The sequence below is a fragment of the Serinus canaria genome, chromosome 4 (assembly GCF_022539315.1).
Source record: "Serinus canaria isolate serCan28SL12 chromosome 4, serCan2020, whole genome shotgun sequence".
Lineage (NCBI taxonomy): Eukaryota > Metazoa > Chordata > Aves > Passeriformes > Fringillidae > Serinus > Serinus canaria.
Window position 1 is genome coordinate 42,085,255 of NC_066317.1, and position 9,768 is coordinate 42,095,022.

The 9,768-nt window shown below is 38.8% G+C and overlaps 1 protein-coding gene across 5 annotated transcripts in view; it reads left to right on the top strand.

Moving 5' to 3' along the window:
- The window catches only part of MTUS1 (microtubule associated scaffold protein 1), a 116,634-nt gene extending 109,747 nt beyond the window's left edge, over window positions 1–6,887 (top strand). For all 5 annotated transcript variants that reach the window (XM_030239309.2, XM_018926484.3, XM_009100663.4 and 2 more), the window contains 6 exons: window positions 135–240; window positions 1,208–1,281; window positions 1,386–1,481; window positions 4,019–4,135; window positions 5,309–5,406; window positions 6,211–6,887. In XM_030239309.2, the coding sequence (XP_030095169.2) occupies window positions 135–240; window positions 1,208–1,281; window positions 1,386–1,481; window positions 4,019–4,135; window positions 5,309–5,406; window positions 6,211–6,427 (708 nt within the window). In that variant the 3' untranslated portion in view covers window positions 6,428–6,887. The remainder of the gene's footprint in view (window positions 1–134; window positions 241–1,207; window positions 1,282–1,385; window positions 1,482–4,018; window positions 4,136–5,308; window positions 5,407–6,210) is intronic.
- Window positions 6,888–9,768: the final 2,881 nt, after the last annotated feature.

Genomic DNA, 9,768 nt, shown 5'->3' on the forward strand with positions numbered 1-9,768 from the left:
GCTTCTACTTTAGAGTCCTGCTAGACCATTTTAAATGTACTTGGCATAGTGCATGAAGCCATTGAAACAATGCTTTAAACAAGGGTTAAGTTGATGCATGTAAGGGGAGAAAAAATCATGTTGTCATATTGCAGGTGGACAATTTAAATACCACACATGAAAGCTTTAAGCTGGAACTTGAAAACAGACACTCAGAAAAAGTAGAGGAGCTGAAAAAGGAATATGAATCCTCTTTTTCAGGCAAGTATTTTGTATTTAAGTATGTATGCTATAGTACTGCTAGTCACGAACAAAAGTATTGGTTTTTATCATTGTGTCCACTTCACTGTTCTTTGTTCAATGTTTAAAAACATTGGTTGAATTCCTTCCATTGGAACTGACAATTTTACATACAGCAAAAACCATGATCCCATTGTAGTTGAATGAAACTTTATAAATAATTTGAGTGAAAGTGACTTTTTCTTGCAGTAGAAGACACCTGAATTGCCCTCAAAATCTCAAGTGACTGAATAATTCCTCCCACCCCCTAGTTCTGTAAGCAGCACCTCAAAACTGAAAATGAGGATGAGTAGGGTTGTGTGCCTTCCATAACAACATGGATATGTTAAGAAATATTATACACTGTGTACTGTCCACTGTGGCAGAGGTATTTTTCAGGGAGGGCGTGGTGACGGGCTCAGGTTTAAATGACATTGCATTTCATTGATTTAAGGGATGAATATTTCCATACTCCTTCCTTAAGTTTTCAGTGATACTTTTTTGTCTGGAAGACTGTTCATGCTTCTATTGCTGTCAAAGAGCAAACTCCTCTGCATGGCATCCAAAGTAGGAAAAGAAATGTTTTTGTAGAAGTTTGTGGAAGACACAATTTCAATTTTTATTGGGATGTTTCCTTCCATAAACTCAACTTTTGTCAGATGTGACCTGTGCTTAGTAAGTCCATTTGTTGCATGCAGATAAATGCTCCCAAAACTGACAGGCTGTCTGCTAATGAAATGGATATGTGAGGGGACAATCAGCAAATCTGAAGTGGGAATAAATCTGATACTTCATAAATGCTTTGCATCACTTAATGACAAATGTTCTGTGTTTCCATCAACTGTATCTATGCATATATTTGTAGGCTGGCTCTTCAGGCTGTTTCTTTTCAAAAAGAATTTTCATGTCTTATGTGGTATTAAAAATCTGCAAAAATGATTTGTTTTAGAGCTCAAGAGTACCCATGAATCTGAAAGGAAGTCGCTTGAAGATTCCTTTAAAGAGAAGCAGGAGTTGCTGGAGGTTTGTTAAGGGCTGGGTTCATTGCAACAGTTTAAAACTTGAAAAGCAGTTTAGATACGTGCACTGAATTCTTGGCCTAATGATACAATATATTTACATTTCAGAAAAAAATCGATGAACTAAAAAGTGAAAACAACTCTCTGAGTGAGAAGCTGAAATTAGAAGAGCAAAAACAAATAGCCAAAGAAAAAGCCAATCTTGTAAGTCTTGATCTTCCACAGTAATGTGGATAAATAGATCTTGCCTGGGTTTATTTTATTGCATAATGCACACAATTTGCAATGAAGCCTGATAGGGGTCCCATACATAATATTTTTTGGTAAATGGTTCATCTGCCAGAAGTTTTTCCCAAGTACTGTGATGCTGTGTATTAACTTTACCGTTATAATTCTATAAAGCTGTTGGATATCTAAGTCGGGGTGTAAATAATAGCCTAAGCTAAACTGAAGACCCATGTGTGTACAGGAGTTGCACACATAGCATTTTTCTGGACAGTCAGTAAGTGTTTTACCAGTGCTATGATCAGTGTGGGCTTACCTCACTTCTGCAAAGCTCATTTCTAATGCATTTATTCAAACATTGATTCTTACTTCTTGCTGATTTATCCTTCAAAATAGCTTTTATTTTGTCCTGCCTTTCCTCCCAAGGCTGCTGTTGCCTCTGATGCTCCGGGGATAGCAATGTGTTCTGAGAGAGGGTTTTTTTATGCACTGGGTGGCAGGGGGTTAGACACATGTTTAAACATGTTTATCTTTCTGGTTACCCAGAAGAAAGTGGAATACCAGTAGTATTGTTTATTCCACAAAGAAAAATTCCACGCTTAAAGACTCACTTAGGATGCCTCTAGTGGAAGTTGCCCTAGTTTTCACTGGAATTTGTTTTGTATTGTTTTCTTATTGCTTATTCTAGTGGCGGGACAGAGCTGCCACAAGAAGAATCTGCAACCACAATATGTTGCTGTGGCAGCAGGAGTTTGAGCTGTAATTCCACAGGCATTCTCAGATGTTGCCTAAATAAAAGGAGCAATAGTCAAGTGCCTTTACATAGCTGCAAATGTGCTTTGTGCTTTCCTGGCAGCATAAGATGCATGATAAGCTTGAGACTTCTCTTTGGAGAAGCACCAGTTTGACTCAGCATACTCTTCTGTACTAAGCACAAATTCTGCACTATCGGAATTCCCAATAGCCCTTTGAAGAGAGAGATGGATTTTCACCTCTCCGGTATCATTTAGATAGTGTTACTTGATATTTCCAGGTTTTTTGCTAAAATATTATGTAGGCCTTTCAGTCTTTCTATTTGGGTTTTATTTGCCTGTGTGTTCTCCTGAGTAGCTAATATGGGGGCTCAGACTTAACTTTAAAAACACATTTTAAGACCATTGGACTTGAGGGAAAGAAAATAAAGTGAATATTGAACATACTGTAACATTTAAACTTTTCAGGATTGCTTTTCTTGTTAGCTGCTAGATTCCATGTTAAAGTCACAAAACAGAAACAGATCGTCTGCTGCCTTCACTGAGGCAGCACAGCATGCTTCACCCTGGCACAGACTTCTCAGAAGAAGTTAAACAAGAACCACTACTGCAACAGGCCTTAAAAACAAGCAGGAGAATGAACTGTGTAGGTGATGGAGCCCCTATTACTTGTGTAGGTGATGGAGCCCCTGGACTTGACATGTGCTGGCCCTGTGCTTCTGGGACCACATCTCACAAGACTGCAGGCATTGCCCTCCTGTCCGAGGTTTCTGGTGTGGCAGTGAAGCTGTTACTCAGTGCAGTGCACCTGTGTTCTTACCCAAATGCGCTAAAACAAGTTTTGTTTGATTTTGAAGATAAACTTTGTTACACAACATGTTTAATCATTGATTGAGGTCAGCTCATGTTCCATTCTCATTATCTGGAAATGGACTCAGACTTGCTTTATTTTCCCTTTTTTTTGGCTGTGACTGCCTTGAAATGCAGACAATCTGTTTTACTCTGCAGTGTTTGAATAGTTTCTTACTCTGGAAAACAGGTCCTTGAGGCAACCACATCTGACCCTACTTCAGCCTCCTCCTGCTCTCCCTTCCACCTCCCAGAAAACAATACAAAAAGGAAAAATAAAAAAGTCCTAGCTTGCTATATTATAGATAAGTAACAGATGTGCACTAGTGGAAGATTTTAACATATAATTGCATTTTCAGGCTTCAGAAGAATGTAAAGCTGAAAACTTTCCATTTCTGCTTATGAGCCAGCTACTTTCAGACTCAAACCAGGGAAAATAAGCTACAGCCAAGTTCAGAACTTAAACTTCTCGTGCTTTTTTGAACTATTCCAGTGCCTGAAAACTCTTCAAATGTTTACTCTAATTATCTCTTGGGATGGGTTATGAGTAATATGAAATAAATTTTGGAACTCCTAGCCTTAAGGCCTTTGGGCACTCCTGCAAAACAAGTTTTGCTGTGACAGCATTCATGCCTTCCTTTGATTCACAGGGGTTTTTCATGTCTGTGCATTAAGTGTTTTCTGAACAACTTCTGATGAAGCAACTGCAACTGTCCACCTACCCTGAAGGACAAACAAAAAACAAGGAGAAAGTGATATCAGATCTTGTTACTTATTCTAGTGTTTGACTTGATTTCACTTAGAACAAGTAACTCGTTCCCGTAATTATTTCCTTGTTTTTTCTAAATGACAGAGAAACATCTAAATTATTCCTGAAATTCAGGGTACTAAGCAAACTCTCTGGCAATCTTTCAGAAAAACCCACAGATTATGTACCTGGAACAGGAGCTGGAAAGTTTGAAAGCAGTGCTGGAGATCAAGAATGAGAAACTCCATCAGCAGGATATAAAGCTAATGAAGATGGAAAAGCTGGTGAGCATTCCTTGGGGTCTGGCAGGCTGGGGCTGTGTCTCTTGACTTGTGTTCCTATAATGAACTTGGGCTGGATGGACTTACATGCAAGAATTAATAGTTTTTGTTTAAAAGGAAACAGGAATTCATGATGGGACATTTTCACATTGCAGGTACAGCTTTGGGATATATGTCAAGAGGCAAAAAAAAGACCCAATGCTCTAAATGACCTTTTAACATCTTAAGACAACTCCTGGTTTGCATAAAGTATTGCTATGTTAGTACAGATTATCTGGGAGCCTCTTCCCCTAAAGTCCTTACCTGCTTCATTGCTCAAGTGGTATGGAAGATAGATTGCAGTGTCAGGAAAACATTAGGAAGGAAATGATCATAATTTAACAAGGGATCAAATATGAAATGGAGTAAGTCTTGATTAACTTAGGCCAATCATTTTAGCTGTTAGGCTGCTTGTTAGCTGCGTGACTGTCTCCCTGACCTGTGTGTAAATCCCCATGAAAAGTCAGTTTCAGAGGCAGGACTTGTAATCACTTAGCTTGCTGTTAATTTGTGACAGGACGGGGTCCTTCTCCTGGGTGGGGCCTTTGAACACTGTTGTAATACTTGCTTAAGCAAGACTTTAATGAGGAAGTATAGAAAGAGGTTTGGATACAAAGGAACACATTGATGTCAGTTGTTCAGTATTGTGCAGCAGTGTATGTTACTCTAGTCTACAGTTACTAGCAAATTGCTAGCAAACCTTCATCTTTTCCAACAGTCATTGGCCACAGTGTAAAAGGCCTCGGACCATGCAACCACTTAATCAGTTTTTCCTTTTGTTTTTGATAACATCCTCCAGCAGTGATATGGAATCAGAAGAGCAATAGGGAAAGCTGTTTACTCAGGGGCACTTTTGAATTTGTGGTGTTATTTCTAGACAGTCTTCTGTCTAAAACTGCCCATCACTGGCAGAAATTACTGGAAATGTACTGGTTAACAGCAATCCTCCTTGTTAGCATCTAATCAGTAGAAGTGGCCAAGCGCCAGTGTTATGTAAGGATAAGGTAAATAGGATGTTTTTGTGTGTACTGTAACAAGCTCTGCAAACTCCAGATTGCCAACATCTCTGATAGCTCAGTCAGAATCTTGATGAGTGCACATATAGGTTTTATTTCAAATTGTGACCTTCTTTCCAAGGTGGAGAACAACACAATCTTAATGGATAAATTAAAGAAGGTTCAGCAAGAAAATGAAGAATTAAAAGCTCGGATGGACAAACACATGGAGCTTTCAAGGTGAAAAATATCTGTGGACATTTAGATGCCTTTAATCAGGGGGAAGGGGTTCCTGTGACAAGAAAGAAAACTCTGTTGAAGTATTAGTGAATGCAACTTTTTAGTACTCTGTGAACACATCCATTTCTTCCCCATTTGTATCTCTACAAATGTGCATTCCTTTGTACAGTTAATGAGCAGGAATATTTTGAAAGGGAATAAAGGTTTAGTATGTTCTTCAGTACTCCAGTATTTTAGGGAAGAAAAAGCAACTCAGAAATACCACCATAAAAAGATTGTCCTTTTTAAGTACTACTGGCTTGTAAGCTAGACTTAGGTCATACTTATAACCACTTCAGTGAGTGATTTGTCCTCAGTTTAGATTAGTGTGGTTTATTTAGCAGTAACAGTAATATTTAACATGAATAAAACACGTCTGAGCTTCTCCTAACCCTAATGGTTGCTTAAATGGATGGCCAGACTCTTCTGGTGTGAAGGAATCTGTAGCTTCTATGTTGAGCTGAGCCTGCAACAAGACCCAAAGGCTCCAGCACAGCCCTTTAAAAGCATGTGTTGTTTTAAGCCTCACTTTTCAGATGCTTTTTCTGGTCCTTAGGGATGTTTCTTACTGGGACTTTCTCCTGCTTTCTGCAAGCTACCAGTTTAAATATAGCTAGGATGACAACATGCTCAGTCCTCCTTTTAAAGCTGGAATTCAGTTGTGTGCCAAGCAAAGGCTTATGCACTTTCAGACCTTTCTTTAAGTTTTAATACTGCAACCTCCAAGTTGGGTTATGTGTTCTGATGTAAATCTTCCATTTGCAGGCAACTTTCCACAGAGCAAGCTGTTTTACAGGAGTCACTAGAGAAAGAATCAAAAGTAAACAAACGCCTGTCAATGGAAAATGAAGAACTTTTGTGGAAGTTGCACAATGGTGATCTATGCAGCCCAAGAAAACTGTCTCCCAGTTCTTCATCTGTGCCTCTACAGTCCCCAAGAAATTCTGGTAACTTCTCTAGTCCTGCAGTGTCACCAAGATGACATCTCTTGAGAGAAAGAGGGGGCTGCATTTCATTTCTGATCTGCAGAACCTTTCCTAACTTTAATCACAGGAGCAAGAGCTATATTAGCCGCCTATGACAACTAAACATAACTGGAAACTGTGTTGCAAAAACAGCGATAGGAGACTGTGAATATGGGAGTAAGACATTCACTCCTCCCAGAAAGACTTATGACCTCTATGGACATCGTTGCACAAAGCACTTATAGAGCAAGAAAGGACTTGTTTGTTGCCTTTTCACCTAACCATAAGAAGAAGCTCAGGGGCTTAGAGATAAAGATCACAACCTTTATAATATGTTCCTTATCACCGACACTTTTTTAAGGCTGTGTGTGAGCGTGTGCGTGTGCCGTGGATGGAGTGGGTGTAACACACTGTGCGTGTGTCTAATGCTGCCTTCTTTGCTGTGTACGTAATAAAGGATAAAAGCTGAAGACTATACATTGACATGTACTTCCTTCATACTGCTCTCAGTATGCATGCTTAACAGAGTACCATTGCCTGGGAATGAGGAGAAACTGCCACTGTAAGGTAATTTCCTTCATCATTCTGACTGGTAAAAAAATGCCATGAAGACCTCTGTCAACTGACTCATTAGTGTCTTGGCCAACCTGAGTATGCAACTTTGAATTAATTTTAAAAACAATATGAATTGCAGCCATATTTTGCATGGGTTTTTGGCTTCATGTCCATGCACAACTCTGCCATTTATTAGAACATTTTCTGCAGGGTGCAATGGATTTTGGATTTCAAGGCAACAGGGTTGTAGTCAGAACCACAGTAGCCCTCAAGGTCAGAAGTTCTGAGCTGAGTTGCAGGTTTAGAAGCCTAGACCTAGCATCTTACCTGCTGAAAAGGAAGCACTGATTTCCCCAAAATAGCACATCTGTTCCTGAGGATAAACAAGATGTAGATTTGAAAGCCAAAGAGAAATGCAATAATTGTAACTAGGTGCATTCTTTATTCAGTTCTCAAGAAGATTAAGTAATTTGTGAATTCCAGTGTAGCTGGTGACACACCTTGCCTTTTTAAGCATTTAGCATTAACTTTCCTCAGGGTTGGCTAAATTCACCTGAGGATGAGGTGATATCTGTGTATTTTATCTTGCTAATTCTGCCACACTTTCCCTCTTAGGCTGCAGGATATTGGTGTTTTGACAGTTCATAAGGTGAAAAATCCTGTTCAAGAGATTCTGTAGAGTAGGGGGAAAAGTTGTCCTGGCTGCTGGAACTGGAGGATGAGGGTGTCAGCATTTCTGGAAATATCACATGCTGAGTTTCGGCTTCAGCAGGGTAATTGGATAGCCTTGCTCCACCCTTGATCAGACCTGTTTAAGATGACTGCTCTGTACCTACTAAAACAGGTTCAGCTTCAGATTAGTCTTAGAAAATACTACTGATGCTTACAGTAGCTTAGGCTTCACAGTAGGGCCACGACATTGTTACACTGCTGGTTAGCTAATGCTGGGAGCTGGCTGAGTTTCCCTGTCTTTTTCAGTAGCTTGGGGACAGAATCAAGGGCATGGGAAAGCATTTTGGGAACTCAGCTGGAGAACCACTTCAAAGTATTTTACCTGAGACTTGCAAAATCTTGGCTAATAATGAGGAACATAGACATAAAACAACACTGTTAACAGTGCTCATACAGTAAGTAAATTTGTAATATATTTAAACTTGTGATTGACTGCTTCATCATTAAATTTACTTAAACCTCTCACAAAGTACAAGTTAAGGCTGCCATTTCTATGGAATATTATGCTTTCTTTTAATCCTTTCTAGGGCACTGTACATACCACTTATTAGTGGTGTCAGTACTTAAAATGTTTACTAGGAGGTTCAAATTTAACTATGAAAATCCTGTGTTGGCTACAACTTGGCTTTAAGTATGTCTCAGAACATTCTTACTTTCTACGGTCAAAGAGATTTGATTGCATGTATTTGAGCTGAATGAATGCTTTACAATAAATATTTTCTACCAACTGAAGGATTTTTCTTCTGCTTATATTAGTCAAAGGATCTTTAATCTAAAGAAGAACATTTTTCCATTTACTAGAAACTCTTGGTAGCACAGCAGAACAGCAATGGTGAAGCTTTGTGGCACAAATCATTAGTGTTCAGCTACTCCTTAGAAAATTTTCCCCTTGTTCCTCCACTTTGATATATGGGTAGAAGATACATGGATAGGGTAGGTACCTACCTGCCTGTGGGTAGGTAGAAGATACCTGGAGCTTGCTTGAGATTCTTCAGAACATTGTGCATGTGAGAAAAGCCCCAGTAAGAGGTTAGCAGTGTAACAGGTCCTGTCACAAGGACACTTACCTAGCCACCGGTAAAAACTTTATTACTTCAGTTGCAGTGTAATGCCTTGAATAAAACATGCAAGCAGAGTGCACACAAATGTTTGAAGGTTCAATATGGCATAACCCTTCCTGTAGCAAGAGCAGGGAAAGCTTTTCCAGGCTACCCTACAGAAAAGTAAGTATGGTATAGTAGATAATACAAAGATTGTTAATTTGCTGATAATTTACCTCCACAGTACAGGTGACTCTTCATGTCTAAACTGCTTGCAAGTAGACTCTTTATTGCTTTTATGAAGAAATGAAGACTGCTTGTACGTAGAAATCAGATTACAAAAATACCTGTTTAGTGTTTGTCCTGTTGGTCTCAGTGAATTAAATAATTCTACTAATCTGTAAATACTGTTTACATGTTTTTCCCTGTTTGAGTATTAGTATTTCAAGCTTTAACTTAAGTACCATGTGTTAGTAAAGACTTTGTTCAATCCAGTAAATTTTACATATTTTGGGTTTTTTTCTTTAGCATAAGGTTTCCTTCAGGAAAAACTAGAAACCTACTCATCATCATAAGCCAAAGGTCAAGCAATTGAACAAGTGATTTTCTTCAGATATTCAACTTTTCTCTCATTTCCAACTCTAATGATAGGTTTCAGATGAAGCTATGGTGACATTTAAAAGCTGTACCATATAGTTTGTTGCCATTCAGATTATTCATAGTATGGTTCACCTTCAATGCTTTTCTCTAAAGGTAATTGTATGAATTGCACTATTATAAAATTTACTAAATTAAAAAATTTGAGGTGAATCATTTCCTTGAGCTAACCAAAGTCTTGATGTTTCTCATTGCTAACACCAAAGACACTTCCATGTAAACTGGTGTCATGCAATTCATGCATGAAATTCCTTCTAGACAGTAACCAACCACTGATCTTGTCTGACAGCCAGGAATTATTTAGGGCTGAGCTGCAGCTAAAAAGGTCATCATAAAGTTGGGATAGCCACTAAACCCTGAAGAAAAAAATACCT